The 23051-nt window shown below is 43.0% G+C and overlaps 2 protein-coding genes across 2 annotated transcripts in view; both read right to left on the bottom strand.

Moving 5' to 3' along the window:
- LOC145401208 (charged multivesicular body protein 1a-like) overlaps positions 1-23051 on the bottom strand; it is a 308785-nt gene that overhangs the window by 206815 nt on the left and 78919 nt on the right. The gene's annotated exons all lie outside the window — the stretch shown is intronic.
- ry (xanthine dehydrogenase rosy) overlaps positions 1-23051 on the bottom strand; it is a 66090-nt gene that overhangs the window by 42480 nt on the left and 559 nt on the right. The window contains exons 2-5 of the mRNA XM_080273690.1: positions 9770-9878; positions 8861-8987; positions 7298-7465; positions 5826-5960 (exon numbers count right to left, since the gene is read on the bottom strand). Of these exons, the coding sequence (XP_080129816.1) occupies positions 5826-5960; positions 7298-7465; positions 8861-8987; positions 9770-9878 (539 nt within the window). The remainder of the gene's footprint in view (positions 1-5825; positions 5961-7297; positions 7466-8860; positions 8988-9769; positions 9879-23051) is intronic.

Raw genomic sequence — 23051 nt, 5'->3', positions numbered from 1 at the left:
TCACTGCCCTGCTCCCAGCTCACACATCCCTTTGTCATATACCTCTCCACTCCATCCCTCCATCCCATTCTTGGCCTCCCCCTCCCTCTCCCCCCTCCACCTCACTCACATACACTCTCCTTGTCAGTCTCTCGCTCTCCATCGTATTATCCTGTTCCTTATTATTTAGAAGTAGGAAAGATGAGGACGAAGTAGCATTAAATTCATCTTTCTGTTCCTTAATATTACGAAGCAAAGATAAATAAGAAGTAACATTAGACTCAATCTTTATATACTGTTCCTTAAGTTTCAGTAATAGGGAGATGAGAAAGAAGTAGCATTGATCTTAGCTTCTGTACACTGCTCCTTAATATTCCGAAGTTACAAGGATGAGAAAGAAGGAACAGTGGAAAAGGGGGTGGGTTGAGGGGAGAGGTGAAGCAAGACCAGCATCACTCAATTGAATAATGTCCTCTTCAAGTCAGGTTTCGTTACTATACTCTTTTTACTATAACTTGGCCTAAAATTTCCATTTCTCCATCTTGAAAGCTGAGTTGGAACGATATAGTAGCAACAGAACATGATGGTAGTCACGAAGAAGTGCTGCGGAAAGGATACAAAGCCGTAGCATTGCCTTTTTCTGCCACTGAGCTACGTGAAATAAGCTACAAAATAACGAAAATCTGAGCCAAGTTAAGATAAAAGAACTATATCACTACTTGTCATTTCCCGCCGCATTACATCATAACTCTTGTTCCTGATGCTGCACGTGATCCCTCTTGTTGCTGATGTTGCACGTGGCACCTCTTGTTGATGCTGCACGTGTCTATGATCACACTTAGCGTATGGGTGGTTAGTGTGTAACTGCTTGTTTGGATCCTGTATATTCCGTGTATTGATTCAGGCGTCTCCTTTGAGGTCTTCGTGGTCGAGAAGCTGAAAGTAAAAATTGTTGGCACAGCATCTCTCTCTCTCTCTCTCTCTCTCTCTCTCTCTCTCTCTCTCTCTCTCTCTCTCTCTCTCTCTCTCTCTCTCTAAGTTCGTTTTTACTTCCACCAAGCATCTCATTACAGTGATCAAATTGAGCGGGAAAACTAACACCAAATGGTAAGAGGGCATCGCAACCCCTCACAATAAACTACACCATAAACCCGTACACATATCGCGAGACACCATAACACTGGAAACACACATCGCAAATCATAGAAGCACGTGTGTCAAGATGCAAATCGCATCTCCCCACACACACACACGTCACAGTTAGTCACGCACCGCCCACAAACGTCACACTTCGTCACGTACCACCAGACATCACAGTGGAAGTTACGTATCACCTTAAACACACACCACAGGGCAAAGGTTCGTAAATATGTATGGGTTAGATGTCACGGTGCACCACACATTATCACGACACCGTAACAGACACACCTAAATCAAATCACTGTAGCGTCACAAGAACAGCACACAAACCATTACCCGTCACAACATAACGAGCACACACCTTAACACTACAAGCCATCACATTACAGTTAACACATCACAAGCACAACGTCACTCTAAAGGATTATTTTTTTTAATCAGTGCAAGACTCAGTAAAATAACACATGAAAACACGACAACTGCAATTGGCCATTTGATTTAAACTGGGAAGCTCCTAAGACTATGATTATTCTGCTTTACGAGAATAAGGCAAGACACCAAGCCTCGTATTCTCGACTGTTAAAGCCCCTAACACCTTTTCTTAAGCGTTTTATTTTGCTTATTACACTTAACTGTCTTCCTCTTTGTTATGGAAATTCTTCTAATGTCGCCTCATTTTGCATACTTACCGTTCAAAAGGACATTAACCACCCATACCTAAAAACAAATAGCTAAGGAAAAGGTGCTAGGAAGCTTCCTTCACCGACGGGAATAGGGACCCAAAACAGCAAGTGCATGGAATACATCTATCTATCTATCTATCTATCTATAGCCCGACGCCCTAATCCCGCAAAGGGTGGCCGCAGACAAAACGCCTCCAAGTCGCTCTGTCACCCACCATTTGACTACCCTCCCCCCAACTCACCCCCCCCTCCCTCATATACCTCTCAACTCCATCCCTCCACCTCATCCTCGGTCTACCTCTCCCTCTCCCTCCCTCTCCCTCCCTCCACCTCACCTACATACACCCTCTTAGTCAGTCTTTCATTCTCCATTCTCTTCACATGTCCAAACCACCTCAGTGTATTTCTCCTAATCTTCTCAACCACATCCACATCCACCCCACAGCGTTCCTTCACTTCTTCATTCGTCAACCTGTCCCTCCACGTCACTCCACATGCTCCTCTCAAGTAACTCGTTTCTACTGCTCTCACTCTTGACTTGTTCCCCTCTTGCAAGGTCCATGCCTCGCTTCCATACGTCAGGGTAGGGATCACAATACTATCATGCAGTGACTTCTTAACTTCCATACTCACCTCCCTATTTCTCATCACTGCTTTCAGTGTACCAACAACCTTCCTTCCCTGCTGTACTCTTTCACGCACTTCATCCCTCAAAGTTCCATCCTTACTCATCACACTACCCAAGTACTTGAATGCACTCACATTCTCCATATCCTCACCATCCAACCTCACTGCACACTCTGTGACTTCATTCCTCTCAAACACCATAATTTTACTTTTGTTTACATTAACTTTCAGATTCCTCCTCCTACACACTGTCCCAAATTCATTCACCAAACCTTGCAACTCCCATTCATCTTCACTCAACAGTACTGTATCATCAGCAAACAGCAACACCGGAAGCTTCCAAATCTCACCCTCATTCATTAGAGCCACCCCTACATCCACTGCCCTACCCTGCACCTCCTTTACAACCCCATCCATGTATATATTAAACAGCCATGGAGACATCGCACAACCCTGTTTCAGTTCCACACTGAGATCAAAGAACTCACTCAGCTCACCATCCACTCGCACCGTAGCCCTAGCTCCCTCGTACATACTCTTCACAGCACTCAACAATTTCCCCTCCACTCCATATATTCTTAATACCTTCCACATACCTTGCCTATCTATTCTGTCATAAGCTTTCTCCAAGTCCATGAAGGCAGCATACACTTTCCTTCCCTTCTCTAGATACTTCTCCACTAAACATCTTAGAACAAATATCTGATCTACACACCCTTTTCCCTTCCTAAATCCCCCTTGTTCTTCTCCAACTAGCTCCTCTGTCATATGCCTAACCCTATCAATGAGTATTCTACCATATATTTTACCAGTCACACTAAGTAGGCAAATACCCCTATGGTTACCACATACTTCTCTCTCCCCTTTTCCTTTGTATAAAGGAACAATTATACCTGATTTCTAGTCCTCTGGAACCCTTCCCTCTTCCCAAGCCAATCTACACAACTTCCATATTCACTCCACAACAATCTCACCCCCATACCTAAGCATTTCACCACACACTCCATCAATTCCTGGGGCTTTCCCAACTTAACCTTCTTCATCGCTTCCACAACTTCCGCCCTACTGATCTCTTCCTCCCTCCTCTCATCTCTTCTTCTCCCAGCCATTCCCCAACCACTTATACTCGCACTGCTCTCACTCTCTACATTCAACAAATCCTCAAAGTGCTCCTTCCATCTCCTCAATTTCTCTCTCTTCTCCACCAACAATCTATTATTCCTATCTTTCACTCCCCTACTATTTCCCCTTTCACACTGCCTTACTTTCTTTACCTCCTTCCAAAACAATTTCTTACTCTCCCTCCATTTCACAGTCAGATTCCTCCCAAACTCTTCATCCACTTTCTTCTTACTCTCCTTCACCAGTCTCTTAACCTCCCTTCTCCTGTTCACATATACCTCTCTCTTCTCTCTCTCATCTTCTCCCCTACCTCTACTCGCTAACCATTCACTATATGCCTTCTTCTTTTGTTCCACAGCCCGTTTCACCTCATCATTCCACCATGCTGTTCCTTGCACACCCTTGCATCTCCTCCTCACTCCACAAACCGCCTCACACGCTGCGCCTATCTCTTCCGTGAATATCTTACATACGTCTTCCACCCCTTCCATCTGCTCTAGCTCATACCTTCCCAATCTTTCTTCCACTATGCTCTTATACTCTATCATTTTCTCACTATCTTGCAATTTCTCCACTCTTCTCACAGGAGCTGCTTCCTCCTGTCTTCCCCTTCGTCTCCTCAACCACTTTCTTTGCAGCTCTACCTTGGCCATCACTAAGTGATGGTCCGAGACTCCATTCCCCCACCCTCTTCACACTCTTGCATCCAACACTTGTCTTCTCATTCGCTCATCCACACACACGTAGTCTATTATTGCCTTTCGTTCAACAAGTTCACCATCCATCCTCCTCATTACTCTCCATGTATACCGGTGGATCATCTTATGACGAAAGTAGGTGTTGGCTATAGCCAACCCCTTACAAGCACAGATGTCCATCAAAGCACTTCCATTCCCATCTACGTCAGCTGGCACACCTCACTGACCAACCACTCCATCCACTCGTACATTCCCAACTTTGCCATTCATGTCTCCAATCAACAGCACTCTCTCGCTCCTCTTAAACTTGTCCATACACGCTTCTACTCTCGCCCAAAACTCATCTTTCACTCTTGCCACTCGATCCTCTGTCGGGGCATACACTCATACAATCGCCCACGCTTGTATACCTACTTTCATCCTCACCCATACAATCCTTGCACCCACTGTTCCATACTCTCTTATACATCACTTTTCAAAATTCTATCTTAATCTATCACCGAAAAAATAAAAAAAAGAGTATTAATTTCAGTACTAATCATGGCAGAAGCATACTGTCGTTATTTACAGAACCCAGTGTCCATGCTCACCATTTAGACTTTTAGATTATGCAGTTCTAACCAATTTTTCTTCTATCAACATCCGTCGGAAATTTTTTAGTACCTCATTTAGTGCACGAGTGGAGTGGTGGTTGATCCCGATGCTGAAAAGGGTAATGTTTTTTTATTTTTTAATGTTGGGTGGGAGAGAGACAGAGGTTAGAGGTTTGAATTCTTTATTTTCTTTGATGTTACACAGAACCCATCTTCAGAGAGTCGTTCTGTGTTTTGTGTAGACGGAAACGTTAGAGAAAGTAGAGAATTCAAGCTTTACCTGTGCCTCCCTTCCACCCAACATTTCCACTTGTAAAGGATGATCTTCATCTGTTTTATATATTGTCATGCCCGCAAATGATGGCAGCCAGAAGTGAGAGGTCAGATAATGGATAGTGAATACAAATTATTGGAATACTTAGACAAAAAAAAAAAAAAAAAAAAGGGCTCTCCCTTATCTAATTAGGAAGTTCAGTGTGACAGTGACATCACCTGACGGAATGGGTAAATACCGAGAGATAAGGAAACAGTAGGTCAGTGATTTAGGGGTTGTATCTCTACTCATATGTAGTTAAGCACCGCCAAAACAAAGCGTGAACATTTGTACTTAGTAATTATTTCACCATTCTGTCAATGTGTTTTCCAGTACTCATACTGTATATATATATCATTATGGAATATTACTGCCTCACATACCAATGTGGATTAATGTTCACAGAAAATCTTAAAGCTATTGATATTAGACAAACGCATGAGTATCGCTGGAAGAAAAAAAAAATGTGTGGATTAAAGCCGACTGTGTCACCAGACTCAACACTTCTTCCATACAAACGGCGGTGTGTGTGTGTGTGTGTGTGTGTGTGTGTGTGTGTGTGTGTGTGTGTGTGTGTGTGTGTGTGTGTGTGTGTGTGTGTGTGTGTGTGTGTGTGTGTGTGTGTGTGTGTGTGTGTGTGTGTGTGTGTGTGTGTGTGTGGGGCCACTACCTACCTTCAGCTCTGGCGGGAAGATAAGCTCCTGTGATGGGTTGTATGGGGTGAAGTCCTCTTGGCAATACAGGTGACGGCCTACCTTCCTCAGCCCATCATCTCCACAATCACCATTCTCACCACCATTCACAGCTGGAGAGGAAGCAGAAATGTTCACGAGTCACCTATCTGAACTCATGACATTTATATCATTTCTAATATTTTTATTTCTTCCACTACCGCCATCACTCTATCCACCATCACCACCACCTCCACAACCACCACAACCATTCTCTCCACCATCCACTGGTGGAGAGGAAGCAAAAATGTTTATATATATATATATATATATATATATATATATATATATATATATATATATATATATATATATGCAAAATAACCACAGGAGAAATGAAAGAAGCGACACTGAGTACTTTTGTATAATATTATTACATCTTCAGACAGAGTGATGTCTTCACGGCGAAGTGAAATTTGTGTGTGTGTGTGTGTGTGTGTGTGTGTGTAATTCACCGGGTCGGTCAGGATCACTTGATGGTCGTGATGGTCAGCTTTTACCCTCCCGGAAGGGAGCTGAGAGCTCATATAGTCCGATCTAAGGGCAAGGCTGTGACCTTCACACACGCACACACCCGTCCCCTTGCTCAAGGGGGACAGTAACCACCCACTTCGTCAGTGAAACTTTTCGCAACCTGAGCGAGGCGCGAACTCCCGTCCACCAGTTGGCAAGCGAGAACGTTACCACTGCACCAGCAAGCGGTGTGTGTGTGTGTGTGTGTGTGTGTGTGTGTGTGTGTGTGTGTGTGTGTGTGTGTAAAAATATTCAGATATAAGCACAGAATATATTTACAGAACATACGTTATACTACTTCATCTGCATACCAACACAAAGAACACACTCATTCTCACCCTCATCATACATACGCATGTGTGTATCATATCCTCCACCAGCACTGCTTATCAGTGTTTACATTATCTAGCCAAATGACGCAATAAGCCTTTCATTATTCTCGTGTTTTTGGTACCGGTACTTTCAGCTATTCTTCTCACTTCCTTACACTAAAATTGCAGTAATTCTTCAGCCACCCCCTACAAACCTATTCACACTGCATTTTTCTCAGTTCCTCCCTCCTCACGACCACCCACAGCCACACTTATACCCACACCCACATCTACACACACCCACACCATCACTCCACACCCACATCATCACTCCACACCCACACCATCACTCCACACCCACACCATCACTCCACACCCACACCATCACTCCACACTCACACCCACACCATCACTCCACATTCACACCCACACCATCACTCCACACTCACACCATCACTCCACACCCACACCCTCACTCTACACCCACACTCAAACCATCACTCGTCACCCAAACCATCACTGACACCTACACCTACAAGTACACTCACACCATCACTCACACCCACACCAATCCACAACCCATCCACACGCAACCACCCCCAGCACCAACTCACCTCCCGCGCTGCCGCAGTTTGCCGCACCTCCATTCAGCCTGCAGCACCCGTCCTTGCCGCAGCCCGCAGCCGCAGCGTCGGTGGAGAGGGAGCGGTACCCTTCTAGTATCGGGCGGTATCCGGTACATCGACAAAGGTTACCTGTTCACACACACTGATTAATGGACGGGACAGGTGGAAATATATATGCACACTGGAACAATTGGCGTCTTACGCGTATATGATTTAATACACATTCATATACATCAGCATTTACTACCACAGAAATATAGCATGTAACTTAAATATGCTGGAGATATATAATCACATTATCTCAAGCAACAGGCACCCTGAGCAATTTTCTCTAGCTACAAGCAGAGGAAAACCCCCTGTTGATAAGGACTGATGGCACGTTTCAAGCATACAACTAAAATGGATTAATTTGTGTGTGTGTGTGTGTGTGTGTGTGTGTGTGTGTGTTTTATCTAAGTCTTCATACCTACCTATTTTTGAAGGATTGAATCTGGCTCATATGTCCCACTTTCTGTTATCATTTACTCTTTATTCTTAAAATTTGTGGATGGTTTTATCTCTCTCTCTCTCTCTCTCTCTCTCTCTCTCTCTCTCACACACACACACACACACACACACACACACACAAATTTGTATTCTATCACCGCATACTTTATATAATTTCGGCCACGTCTTTTAGCCCGCTTCCAATATCCTCTTCCTTACAAGTGTCCTCCTTTTTTGTAATATATTTGTACAGCATTATATCCTTTTCGTCTTCTTTTCAGTGTGGGAATTTTTACACTTTTCGTCCTCATTTAGCCACTTCAAATTACCTCAAGCTTGACATTCATTTTCTGCCTGTTTTCTGTACTTTTTAGGCCCTTCCAATTTTTTTTTTTTTTTTTACGGAAGGGTCCCTGGAATTATATCATTTTCAAAGAGAGAGAGAGAGAGAGAGAGAGAGAGAGAGAGAATGTCGTACTACCAGGAGGGGATTTTCTGAACCAGAGGGATTGGATAATGGATAAAGCCCTCATTAATCCCTTCGTGTTCTAGCCACACATAGGGATTTTTTCAGTTGTAATCCAGGCTGTCAGAGGCTTGAAAAACGAACCTCGAATGACCTACTTTTTTCCTTATTAATAAACAAAAGGACCTCGAATGACCTTTTTCCCTATTAATAAACAAAACGACCTCGAATGACCTCTTTTATCTCTATTATTAAACAAAACGACCTCGAATGACCTCTTTTATCTCTATTAATAAACAAATCGACCTCGAATGACCTCTGGGCCCCTATTAGTAAACAGAACGACCTCGGATGACCTCTTTTCCCTCTATTAATAAACAAAACGACCTCGAATGACCTCCTTTTCCCTATTAATAAACAAAACGACCTCCAAAGACAGACAGATAGATAGATAGATAGACAGAGACGGACAGACAGACAGATAGATAGATAGATAGATAGATAGACAGACAGAGACAGACAGACAGACACATAGATAGATAGATAGACAAATAAATTGGCTGTGGACTTACCTGCAAAATACTCATCCATCTCGTCCATGGAGGGGGTGGGGTTGTTCCTGAGTAGGGTGTACATGGACATCACCATCCCGGGGGTGCAAAAGCCACACTGGGAGCCGTGGGCCTTTGCGATACGTTCCTGGGGACGATACCAACGTCTACGATAGCGTCTCCGTAACTCACTCTCTCTTTCTCTCTCTCTCTCTCTCTCTCTCCACACCTTGTTTTTATTTTTTTTTTATTTTTTACACTACGATATCGTCTCCATAACTCTCTCTCTCTCTCTCTCTCTCTCTCTCTCTCTCTCTCTCTCTCTCTCTCTCCATACCTTACTTTTTATTTTTTGCTTCATTTTCTACTTTAATATTTATACTAATTTGAAGCTGAAGTTTTTGGGGGGACTGTACCGGGAATTTCAAATTTTTCTAACCATCTTTTACAATGAACAAATTTTCTATAACTGGCAACTATGGGTAACCTTTAAGTAAAAATTTACTCTAACCTCTATCAATTTTTTTTTTCTTTGCTTCCTTCAGATGATTTTGGTAACATGGAAAAAATCACATGGACTTACTAACCCTCCCAGAACAAGATTTTTCTCCCAAGGTTAAAAGTAATCGTCTTGAAGGCAGAAGGAACAGGAAGAAAAATAGTCAGAGTGAAAGGGTTAATACTGACTCTGATATAATGTGCAGTCTTATAGAGGTGAGGTGAGGTGAGGAGAGGTGGGGAGAGATGAGGTTTGGTTACGTTAGGTGAGGTGAGGTGAGGTGAGGTGAGGTGAGGTGAGGAAGGGTGAGGTGAGGTGAGGTAAGGTAGGGTGACGTGAGGTGAGGTGACGTGAGGTGAGGTGAGGTGAGGTGGGGTGAGGTGAGGTTACATACACACCTGAAGCTTATGAAACCCTTATTAATTCGCTACCTGAACGGCGTGAAGTCTTGTCTTGGTGGACCCGATGCCCTCTACTGTGGTGACCGCCAGACCGTGCATAGAGGCGAGGGGAGCCAGGCACGCGTTGATGGAGTAGTGCCTGTCGGAGGGAGAAACGGTCTGCTGTTATCTTCAGTGCTTCGATTTGTGCCGAACTTGGTGGGAGGGTTGAGGGACAGAGATTTATTTTAAGGGTTTCTTCGTCCAATATTCACCAAACTTAGTGGAATGGTTGAGGGTCACGCAAGGGTGTAAGAGAAAAATCGATCTTAGGTCAGGGTCAAGGAAGGGTCAATTGTTCAGACATAAGACTTACGGGCAAGGGTGTTGTACTCAAAGATTCCTAACGCCTCTTCCTTAGCGATTTATTTCTGATTCTGTTCCGTTACTGTACTGTGTGTTATTCTTGCCATCCATGTTGACATTAAAAAAGATATTACATCCCAAAAAGAAGATATTAATGGGTCGTCAGAAATATAAATTGCTAAGGAAAAGGTGTTAGGGAGCTTCCTTACCTCCTCCAAATGATTAAAGAAGGGCGCCTCGTACTAAAGGGGTTAATAAAGACTATATCTAACTAGCGTTTCTAAATAAAGAATATCGTAATTAATATAAAATGCGTCTAATTCTCTCTCTCTCTCTCTCTCTCTCTCTCTTAATTAACCCTATTCGGTGCACCCCGTATCATTTTTGATACGCCCTAACTAATTTTTGCCAACAAACTCTAGTTTGTAAGCAATGCATGGTCTCACGATTATTTTCTTGTTAAATTACTGGAAACACAACAAAATAGTGATTCTGAGCGAAAAAACTGGGTTGAAACGAGCGTTTTCTCTAAAATTAACGATTTTTTCCCCGTGGAGAGCGCTAAACAAAAAGAAAACGCTCGAAGATGAGTGAAATATCTGGGACCTTAGCCTACGCTAGCCTAACGGGCATCAACACAGCTTCCAGACGTACGATACGTTTCCTATTTTCATTAAAACTACTTTATTTTCTATGTATTATTCATTGTTCATACTTTATGACTCCTCATACCTAGTGAAATAGTTATTTCATTCACTAATTTTATTATCTATGTATTATTCATTGTTTTTTCTCTATGACTCCTCATACCCAATGAAATGGTTGTTCGTACACATACACACAGATACACACATGTGCATTGTATTGTGCACACAGATACACACACGTGCATTGTAATGTGCACACACACACACACACACACACACACAAACCTCGCGGCTCTCGTGTAGGCGTGCTGGACGACGGTTAGTTAGGCATTAATTAGGGGACGGGGTGGATGTGCCGACGGACGTAGTCATTGCTTTTATTTTCGACTATGTTGACGACCCAGTCGAAGATTACTTGGAAGAGGTAGTTGGCGATGATGATGATGATGACCTTGCCTTGGATAGAGTAGCTGAGGGCGACGATGTAGATGATGATCAGAATGTTGACAAAATGAAGAAGAGTGGGTACCACTCAGAAACAGAAAGCCACTGGTGAAAAATAGATTAATCAGTTCTTTGGACCAGTGCTTGAACAAACATAATTATGACGAATTTGTCCTGCCACACGAGCTCAGGGAATATACCTGCATTTTAGAGAAACCCCAGAGAAAATTAGATATCGGTAAGTCAATAATATGGACCAATCATACAGAAGGTAGGCCTGTTGAGAAGGTATTGCCTAGTGAAGGATGTTTTGTTAGGAGAGGCAAGGTCAGCTAATACAGAAATAATGGCATGGGAGTTGTTTATAACATCTAATATGATTGATGGTATTGTAACCCATGCTAACACAAGGCATAATTACCGAAATTTCTAATACTGACTGCTGAAATACCAACACACGTCACGATGACTGATGCCATAGAATTGAAAAGCTTTTTTGGCCTGCTCTATCCAAGAGGTTTGTTGGGACAAAATAAATATTGCTATAATCGTCTCTTCATGGAAGGGTTTGGTCACCCAATATTTGAAGCCGTCATGTCAGTAAAACGATTTGGTTTCTTACATGCCGACATAACTTTTAACAACATTGATACCAGACACCAGAGATGGGTACACGATCAACATTGATACCAGACACCAGAGATGGGTACACGATCAACATTGATACCAGACACCAGAGATGGGTACACGATCAACATTGATACCAGACACCAGAGATGGGTACACGATCAACATTGATACCAGACACCAGAGATGGGTACACGATCAACATTGATACCAGACACCAGAGATGGGTACACGATCAACATTGATACCAGACACCAGAGATGGGTACACGATCAACATTGATACCAGACACCAGAGATGGGTACACGATCAACATTGATACCAGACACCAGAGATGGGTACACGATCAACATTGATACCAGACACCAGAGATGGGTACACGATCAACATTGATACCAGACACCAGAGATGGGTACACGATCAACATTGATACCAGACACCAGAGATGGGTACACGATCAACATTGATACCAGACACCAGAGATGGGTACACGATCGGTTTGCAGCAATCAGGGAGCTTTTTGAACAGTTCAGTAATTGTTGTTGCTCAGTGTTAGAGCCAGGTGCCTTCTTGACCACTGATGAAACGTTGTATGGGTGCAGAACACAAATAGGGTTCAGACTACAATAAGAGCAAACCCGTACTCTACGGCCTCCAATATAAATCTATTAATGCTGTTAGATATCCATTTACCTTTAGGACAGCTGTATATTCAGGTAAACCTGGAAAGCCAGGACCACACTACATACGCGGTACAGTCCCAACAGTGAAAGCTCTGGTAAGTCAGTTACAAGACTCAGTCGACCTTAGAGGTAGGATTATTAGCCTGGATAGATTGTACACCAGTATAGAGTTGCTGGAGTGGCTTCAAATACAAGGTATCTCAGCCTTAGGTACTATAGATTCTACTAGGAAAGGCATACCACCAGAGATAGTCACAGAAAGGGAAGATAGGTCATACCAAGTTTACTGGAAGAAACACGGGGAGGAAATGACACTGAATCCTATGTAACACCCACCAAAAGCAAAGGTAAGAAAGATGTGTTACTTCTGAGCAGTTTCCCCTATATTAGGCATTCCAAGGATGATGATTTGAAAAAAATATATATATATATATATATATATATATATATATATATATATATATATTGTATGATTTCACTAAAGGAGGCACTGACATTATGGATCAGAGAATAAGTTTTCATACAGTACACACTAAATCTAGAAGATGGACAGTGAATGCCCTTGGCTACATTGTCAACACTGCCAGAGTAAATTCACAGACAATTTATTCGTTATATAATAATCAGGACCCAAGAAAAATTGCTTCAATCTCCTATGGCTGGCAGTTAGTGAAGGCATTGTGTAATCTGCAAATTGAAAGAAGAAAAGTTCAGGCTTGTGGTCTGACCAGGAATACAATAGCTAAGATGAATCTGATGCTCGGACAGGGAGATGTAGAGGAGGCCGTCCCAGAAGTAACACATGAGAATAGGTCAGGCAAGCAGCACAAGTGTCATTCATGCCTGGAGTCTCTTTATGGTCCAGGATACACTCAGAATCGCCCCAAAGCAAAATCGTCCACGAAACAATGTCAAGTATGTCACAAGCACACCTGTGATCAGAATTGAAATAAAGTATGTATGAAATGCTATAGTAACATGCCCAATCAGTGAAAGTCTTGTTTTGGAAATTAAGAATGAATATGCATGTCTGAATATAGATTATGACTGAGTTTACGTTATATACGGATTATATTTTTGTTTAAAAATTTCCTTATATGATAGATGTAAATAGAGATACGGAAGGTGAGGATCTTGCAGCATAAGAATCCTCCGGCTTACTTATATTAGTTGTAAGTGTAGAGTAAAAAGGATGTTCGAGTGCGTAGGATCAAATACCGCCGGAAAATACATAGGAGCATAGGCATGGATAGCCCCAAGTTAACGGTTACTACTCTTTCGACCTGTGACGGGCTGTGGGTCACTGAGGGCCCTGTTAGTTAATTGGCACCCGGGATCTTTTTTACTTACCAGGGGTCGATGCAACAGGGGTGGATCAGCTGAAATGAAGCATGGTCTCGCAGTGTAGAGAAGGAGCTGGGGCCTGATTGCTGTCTCCCTTGAAAGCGCCAGGCAAGGCTCTGGACCTAACCCCTCATATCCACACTGTGCCTGTGCATTACCCAGGGAACAGCTTGTTCTCCGGTTACAAGAGATATAGGGTTTAACCAGGAAGCTACAGGCTGCTCTAAGCGATTCAGTAATCCAAAGACTGGCACGTTTCCTGGTTAACAGTCTACTCGTAAGAATTTAATGGTGATCCCGCATGTACGGAGCTTTGGCTGGCAGCTGCATTTTCTCGTGGTGACTACTAACAGAGGATCAAGGGACTGACTTCTGGAGAGACTGACTGGCTGACCGACAAAGGTCTCAGTGATAGGCTAGTGATTGACCAGTGGGAAATTACTAATAAACTGACATCAGAAGGACAGTCTACTGACTAATTTGTCGGTATTTTGGGATTGACTGCCCCACTGAATAACCATTGATTTATACTGTATACTGATGATGTTTTGGGTATAACTATTCATAATTGAATATTTGTTATTGCATTGCTCTGAATACTCCTTGGGGCGTAGCATGAGCAGATAGAGCTACCGTGCCCTTTGAATAATTGGTTATAACTAAATATTTCTCTGTGCCCTTCAATTTTAATTTGCAGTACTCAGATTTAGAAATACCTATATAATATATTGGTGACAACAGATTCAGCCTTCTCAAGGACCTCCTTCAGCTGTAAGGAGTGAGAAGCAGGTAGACCTTTATTATAGAACAGAGGGGCAGGCAGAATAGGAGGTAGGTAAGGCACAAGGCTGTTGATGTGGAATTTTGCAATTATTATGCAATATGTATGCCTTTTCAAGCATTTATCTCCCGTACATCTACCGCCTTCTGCCTTATCTACCTCCTGTACTCCCCGGCCCTTTCTCACTCGCCATCCATTTGTATGATAAAGGTCTACCTGTTTCTCACTCCTTAGTTATATGTGAAGTGGGTCCATGAGAAGGTCGAGTCTGTTTTGTTCTCACGAATAGATTATATTTCACACACCAACACAATCCTCACAAACCACCACAGACCTCACACACGAGCACAGTCCTCACTCACCAACCCAGTCCTCACACACCAACGCAATCGTCACACACCAACACAGTCCTCACACACCACCAGTCCTCACACCACCACTGTCCTCACTCATCAACACAATCCTCACACACCACCACAGTCCTCACACACCAACACAGTCCTCACGCACCAACTCAGTCCTCACCCCACACGTGTAAAATTAATAAGAATAATCTTTTACTTCTATAAATTCATTATTATATAGTTGTAATGACATTTGAAAAATAAATAACTACTTTCTAAAGGGAGGAGGTTGGGGAAAGTGGTTGGTGGGATACATGGCGAGTTGGGTCCTCGTCCCGTATCCAGGTTACACACTTTTTGAGTGTGGCTGAAACTCGCGTAGCTAAATATTTATATTCAGTCATTAGAAAGAAATATATGGTAGTATTCTCATCATCATCATTATGAACTTTCCATTTTTAGTCCACAGCAGGACTGGACTCTTCACTTAGGGAGGTTTTAGTCAGGAAGCCCTAACCCACGGCCCTGCACAGTTGTTGACTTTATACACGGGTTTTATTCGCTCCTGTGTAGAGCACAGCTGTCATGTGTGGGGAGGCTTCACACACAGTTCTTCTCAACAGGATGGAGTCGGAGACTTTTCGTCTCATTAACTTTCCTCTTACTGGCTCCCTTCAACCTCTGTCTCTTCGCGGCACTGTTGCATCAGTCTCTTTTCTATCGCCACTTCAATGGTCACTGCTCCTCTGAACTGTCTGCTTGCATCCCTCCACCACCACAGCAGGCACGCAGCACCCGTCTTAGCAACAAACTCAGTCCTTTTCTGTCCAACTCTTTAATGCAAGAGTTAACCGTTGCTCCAGTCATTCATGTATGCAACAGGTCAACTCTGGAATTGTCTCCATCTCTGTTTTTTTTTTTTTTACTGCCTACGGTCTCCAGTCTTTCATACACAGTGTGTCTAGGCATCTCGAAATGAACTGATCTTGAATTTGGCTCTGCTGTCGTTTTTTTCTTGGAGGGAGCAATTTGCAGGTCCTGCCCTTTGGTTCCTTCTTTCTTGCATAAAAAAAAATACTCGCATGTATAACCAGGTATTATTTACATGCTTACATTATTAGATTTCCTTGACTAATAGCTACCTCTCCATCAACTAGTCTACCTAGTAGTAAATCCACTGAAAGTGGGTTTAGGAGTTATGAAGGTGAGGAAGAAAGAGAGTATTAGCGGTGGCGAGTGAGAGAGAGATGGTGGTGAGAAAAAAGCGGTGGTAGTGAGACGGAGAGTATGGTAGAAGGGAATATAGTGGTGTGTGTGAGGGTGATGGAGGGAGGGAAGGTGGTGGTGAGGAAGATGGGAGGTGGTGAGTGTGAGGGAGGAAGGGTGGTGATGATGATGAGGAAGATGTGTAAGCTATCAACTTCCATGTTATGGACGGTGTGTGTGTGAGAGACAACAGTAAACGGTTTATTGATACTGCAGCCCTCAGACTGAAAATATAGCCTACGGCTTTGATATATGGCGAACATGATAAGCGTTGGTGAATGGTAAAATATTTTATCATTTGATATTTACATTAATTTTAAATTTGATAATAGTTAAACGTGTGTATGTGTGTGTGTGTGTGTGTGTGTGTGTTTCAGTGCGCGCGGGTGCGGTACGATATGTTTGGCGGCGCTTGCCTTGCAACGGCGCCGACGTGTTCGAATGCGTTCCTTTCACTTCGTCAAACCAATAATATTACTCAAGATTCTTTTCTCGATACTAGGGTCGTAAGTGTGGGAAATCGCCAAGGGTTGCACCGAATAGGGTTAACCTCTCCACTACCATCTGGCTGCCTTCTCTCTGAGTATTTACCCTCCTATACTTCTCTACCCCACCCCTCCACCTCATCCTTGGTCTCCCTCTCCCCCTCCTCCTTTCCGCATCACTCACATATACTGTACAGCGAGGATTTCTAGTAAAGCCCGTATTCTCATCGGGTAATGAGACTCCCTAACACCTCATCCTTAGCGATTTGTTTTTGGATATGACTGGTTAATATCCTACCGTACGTTATTTATGCATACTATGGCGGTACTGGGATGATTTATACAACACCGAAGAGAACAGCAACGTGTAATAAGCAAAATAAATCGCTTAGGAAATGGTGTTAGGAAGACAGAGGGACACAGACAAATATGCAACATACTCTTGGCTATCCTTGTCACTCTCTAGTTTTTTTGAAATATCAGAAAGCGACAGGAGAACATTTTTGGACACATTTTTTTCAATAGTTGGGCATCGATTTGACAACCCGTTTTCTATGGCCCATCCGTCTTCTTTTGTACAACACTCCCTCGCATGTCACCACTTCAGCACTAATACTCACCGTCTATACTGAGTACAACCTAGTGCTCTCATTCAGGACAGACGTGGTGGTAGTAGCGGGGATATTTTCATGAGAATATGGTGGGTCACGTGGAAAATATAGTCTAAAAATCGAAATTCAAATCATAAAGGTGTCCGGAGTGTGGAATTAAGTGCGCATCATTTTAAACATCAGACCCTCACCCCTACCACTTGGCCGATGAAAATATTAATCACATCTATACTTCCTCACACATGCCTGTCTTCAAACACACACTGAACACACACCGACAACCTCGCCTGCATAAGGAGGTCTCATCAACATACAGCGTAAAATGTAGTGTTGAGTCTCGGTTATTCTTTTGTAATAAATCCCCCTCGCCTTGTTGTGAAGGAGTGTTGTGGTGTGGATGTGATAGAAAAAGTTGGAAGAAATACACTGATGTGGTTTGGCCATTTAGAGAGGATGGAGAGCGGGAAACTAACAAGGAGAATGTATGTGAGTGAGGTGGAGGAAGGGGGATGCCGAGGATGAGATGAGGAATGGAGTGGAGAGGTATATGACAGGGATGTGTGAGCTAAGGGGATGGCAGTGAGTGCCTGGAGACAGGGTGACATGGAGGCATTTTGTTTGTGGCCACCCTTTACGGGATTCAGGCGTCTGGCAATAGATAGATAGACAGACAGCCTTGATATAACTAGCCATTTGTCCTTCTTCCCCACAAAATAAAAGATATAAAGGGATAGAAAACCAGGATAGAGAAATACATTAAATATCCAAGTATTGTGGAAAAGTGTCTATTGAGGGAGAAATCAGTAAAGCCCACTCCTGTCAATCAGTATCAAATAAAAATACCAAAAAAACAATACCAGGAACAATACCAGTTCGTGTTGCACTGTGCCAGCCAGGTCCCTAAATTCGTAGGTACAATGATGATCACCTCCTTGTCATACCTGGGATATTTTTCTGCAGGATTGACAAGGGAAAGAAAAGTGCTGAGTCTTCCCATGCGTCCCGTTCCTCCTACAGTTAAAAATCTTATATGAAAGGGAAACTGATTGTAGTCTGTATTATTTTCTTTCCCAGGATGCACGACAAGGGGACAGAAGCTTCTCGGGTCTCTAGTCCTTCCTGCAAATCGTAGTTACAAAATGATATCGATCGCAAAAATGGCTGTGAATCCTTCCCAAGTTTATTCATCAGAGGAACTGTTAGTGGATTTTATATATGTGATTCCTGGTCTGTGTTTTCATCACTACGTCATCGGCTTCATCGCTACGTCATCGGCTTCAACGCACTGGAAACTAACTGCAATAGGCTTTGAATACGTGTCTGCCTCACTAACTCATATCGTATTGGAGGCAGTCAGTGAGGTAGGCAGTCAGGTAAGCAGGGAAATAAGTAGGTAGGCAGATAGGGAGGTGAGTAGGCAGGTAGGTAGGAAGGTAAGCAGGGAGATAGGTAGGCAGGCAGATAGAGAGGTAGGTAGGCTGGAAGGTAGGCACGGAGATAGGTAGGTAGGAAGATTTTTTTTTTTTTATGTGGGGAAGAAGGAACCAAAGGCAACGAGACCGCAAAACTGTTCCTTCCAAGAGAAAAACAAAATACAAGAGAGAGTCAAATTCAAGATCCATTCATTTCGAGATGGGTAGGCAGGTCAGTGGGAGAGTAAGCAGGGAGGGAGGTAAGTAAGCAGGAAATGAGGTAGGTAGGGAGGGAGGTACAGATATTGGTAGGCAGGAAGGTAGCATAGGTAGGTAGGTAAGTAGGTAGGTAGACAGGATGGTAAATAGACAGGAAGGCAGGCAAGCAGGCACGCAAGCAGAGGAGTATGTAGGGCAGCACCCAGGGAGGTAGGTATGCAGGTAGGGAGGTGGGTAGGTAGGGAGGTACTGTCGGGAAGTACGGTAGGTGGGGAGGCAGAGAAAGCAGGCAGGAGACAGAAGGGAAATTGGTATGGAAGTAGGTAGGGAAGTAGGCAGAGAGGTTCGGTAGGTAGGGATGTAAGAAGAGAGGTAAGTAGGGTAAAGCGACAAGTACAAGTTATATCTTTTACACGCTATAGGAAGAATCCGCAGCTTTATAACTCCCATATAAAGGATCAGATTAATTAACATGAGTGGCTGTGAAACCTGAGAGCATCGCATAACGAAGGCTTCGCTATACACGGCATGGATTGAACAAGATTTCACGTTCGGGGCCCTGACGTGGCAACATAAAGACAGTATTTTTTAAAAGTTGGCTAAAGGCATATTCTATTTTTCTTTTTAGGTAGTGATAGTGTATGAATTGCTATGGCAACACTTCCGGAGAAATCTTAATGTGTGATTTGGTATGCACAATAAAAAAATTCCACATCAAAAACTCAATGTATGATCTGGTACGCATACTCAAAAAATTTTCACCCCTTCAGAAATCTATAGACGTAAATAAATAACTCTACACATGCAAAATACAAGGCCTCAAATGACAGACTATAAAAATACTGTATATTTAGAATGAGCTGTTATCTACCTTCACAGTATCACCTGGGAGTAATCAGTGGTACACCTGGCTTCACCTATGTGGCCAGACAACACTTACAGCATCCCCATCACCTTGAAGTTATAGTCGTTTACCTAGATATTAACTGTAGAATCTACCACTCCCTTTCTTTGGTGAGAATTAGCTTTGAGATGATGATAATAGTGGTTGTAAACTCTTAAGCTAACTATTAAAGCGGCAAAACGATAAAATCCGGTGACCTGCTTTCACCTTGTTGTGTAATCAAGATAACACACACACTAAAGGAAGCAAAACAGCTGATGACGCTGAGTTGCATATCCGACCACAGTACATCTATAGATTCTAGGGCTGATTAAGATGTAGTTTGACGCCTGTTTCGAGCGCAGAAGAGATGAATAACAGTAAAGCGACGGTTCTACACTTCTTCAAATGTGTGCGATTTCCTTTCTCGGATAATATATACAGTACACGCACGGCACTAGTTACATAAGCAAATAACTCATGAGTCAGTGCTTACCCTTGTGACGCAGCATTTTGTTTTTCCAAGGGCGTTTTGTTTCTAGTGGCTGTTCACCTGCAATATACGGCTCCTTTTAAATCGATAAGATATAACTTCCAGCTTTGATAAGATACACACAATGGCATTATACTCGTCTTAGTTCTTTATTAATGTGAACTATCCATAACTGTAGCGGGATCTTAACTGTGGATAGAAAGGATTGCATACGTCTTCTCGGTGTGGGTAATGCAGTTTCTAATTGGATCTTTTGGTTTCCTATTGATTACCAGAGGCTTCGTTGTCCTAAAGACTCTCCATGAACAAAACGCATGTTTTTGTGACTAATAAACTACTGGCACTCAACAATTTCACTGTTTGGTCTCTGAGTTAGCCTTTGCGATCGTGTAAACTATCTCTTATCAGACGCTATGATCAGAGAGGAGTAGATCGCCACTCTTGTACTGCCTCATCGTCAAGTACAGCTGCCCTGGCCTTGAAGTGTAACTCAAGACAGGGAGAGCATTAGGAACAGTCAGTCAAAAAAATTTATCGTCCATCTTACCGCACGTATCAGTCTAAAACAGTGGTTCCCAAACTTTTTCTGGTCGTTACCCACTTTTCATACATGATCCTTGTCCATGGCCCCCCTTCCCCAACCATAACCCATGACTACAGTGACTGTCTACACTACAGTCCTACACTCATCATGTCCATATAAAAATCACTCTAGCAAATCCTGTAATTTTATTGATTCCATTTGTTATTTTCTCTTTTGTTAAGTGTTAATAAAGAAATGTGTATTTTGTCTTAGCTGAATCTTATATATATATAATTATTGAAATGGTACTAAAGGAATAAAATGCACATTTAAAAAAATCCATACTTAGAGTAATTAAAAATTGCATTATTGCGAAAAGCTGATTCAGCAATAAAAAAAAAATTCACTGGATTGAAAAAGTGTATTAATCCCACGCAATTTGATCTGATCTTTGAATCTTACAAATCTGATAACTTCATAATTCTGAAATGATATGCTATCATAGTGAGTCATAATTATCTGCCACAACCATGGCCTTCAGTTGCGACACACCCACCTCCTCCCAGACCATTTGCTTCTGAACATTCATGCCAGGTTCAATTTTCCTTCATTTGAATCCCCATTCCACTCAGTGTAAGTTCTCTCCACTGACTACCTACTCGCTAAACTCCTTCGGTTCAGGTTATGGCCCCCTACATTTTGATATATGGCCCCCAAGGGGGTCATGGCCCCCAGTTTGGGAACCACTGGTCTAAAACATGGACGAAGCATTGTAATATATGGGGCTATTAGTGCAAAATTTGTCCTTGGTAATTACTAGAACTGGAAATGGCCAAAATCGTCACATACTATCTATCTATCTATTGCCAGACGCCTCAATCCCGTTTGGGGTGGCCACAAACAAATCGCCTCCAAGTCACCCTGTCCCCCGCCATTTCACTGCCGTGCTCCCAACTCACACCCCCCTCTCTCATATACCTCTCCACCCCATCCCTCCATCTCATCCTCGGCCTCCCCCTCCCTCTTCCTCCCTCCACCTCACTCACATACACTCTCTTCGTCGGTCTTTCACCCTCCATCCTCTCCATTTGGCCAAACCACCTCAGTGTGTTCCTCATAACGCTTCCGATCACATCCACATCCACACCACAACGCTCCTTTATATCCTCATTCGTCAGCCTCTCTCTCCATGTGACTCCACAGGCTCCTCTTAAATAACTCACTTCCACTGCTCTCACTCTTGACTTGTGTCCTTCCAACAATGTCCAAGCTTCACTTCCATACGTTAGAGTTGGTATCACAATACTGTCATGTAGTAACTTTTTCACTTCCATGCTCACTTCCCTGTTTCTTATCACTGCTTTCAAAGAACCAGCAACCTTTCTTCCCTGCTGTACCCTTTCAAGCACTTCACCCTCCAAACCTCCATCCTTACTCATCACACTACCCAAGTACTTAAACGTACTCACATTTTCCATTTCCTCACCATCCAACCTCGCTGTACATTCACTGACTTCACCTCTCTCAAAGACCATCACTTTACACTTCCCTACATTCACCTTTAGATTCCGTTTCATACACACTCTCCCAAACTCATCCACCAAGCCTTGCAGCTCCCCTTCGTCTTCACTCAACAGCACAGTATCATCTGCAAACAACAGTACAGGGAGTTTCCAAACACTATCCTCTCTCACCAGGGCCACTCCAACATCCACTACCTTACCTTGTACCTCTTTTATTACCCCATCCACGTACAGATTGAACAACCATGGAGACATGACACATCCCTGTTTCAACCCAACCTCCAAAGAGAAAAATTCACTTAGTTCACCATCCACACGCACTGCAGCCTTCGCACCATCGTACATATTCTTCACAGCATTCAACAACTTCCCATCTACTCCATATATTCTTAACCCTTTCCACAATCCTTGTCTATCCACCCTGTCATATGCTTTCTCCAAATCCATGAAAGCCGCATACAACTTCTTTCCCTTCTCTAGAAACTTTTCCACTAACGATCTAAGAATGAATATCTGATCTACACAACCTCTTCCCTTCCTAAAGCCTCCCAGTTCTTCTCCATCTAATTTCTCTGTTCATTCTCTAACTCTGTCAATAAGTATCCTACCATACACTTTTCCTATTATACTAAGAAGACAAATGCCCCTATGATTACCACACACTTCTTTTTCCCCTTTTCCT

Source organism: Coenobita brevimanus, chromosome 55 (genome assembly GCF_032717465.1).
Source record: "Coenobita brevimanus isolate Jiangsu-jjx chromosome 55, ASM3271746v2, whole genome shotgun sequence".
NCBI classification, from domain to species: Eukaryota; Metazoa; Arthropoda; class Malacostraca; order Decapoda; family Coenobitidae; genus Coenobita; species Coenobita brevimanus.
Note: the sequence above shows the minus strand (reverse complement) of the source record. Positions and strands in the feature narration are given on the sequence as shown.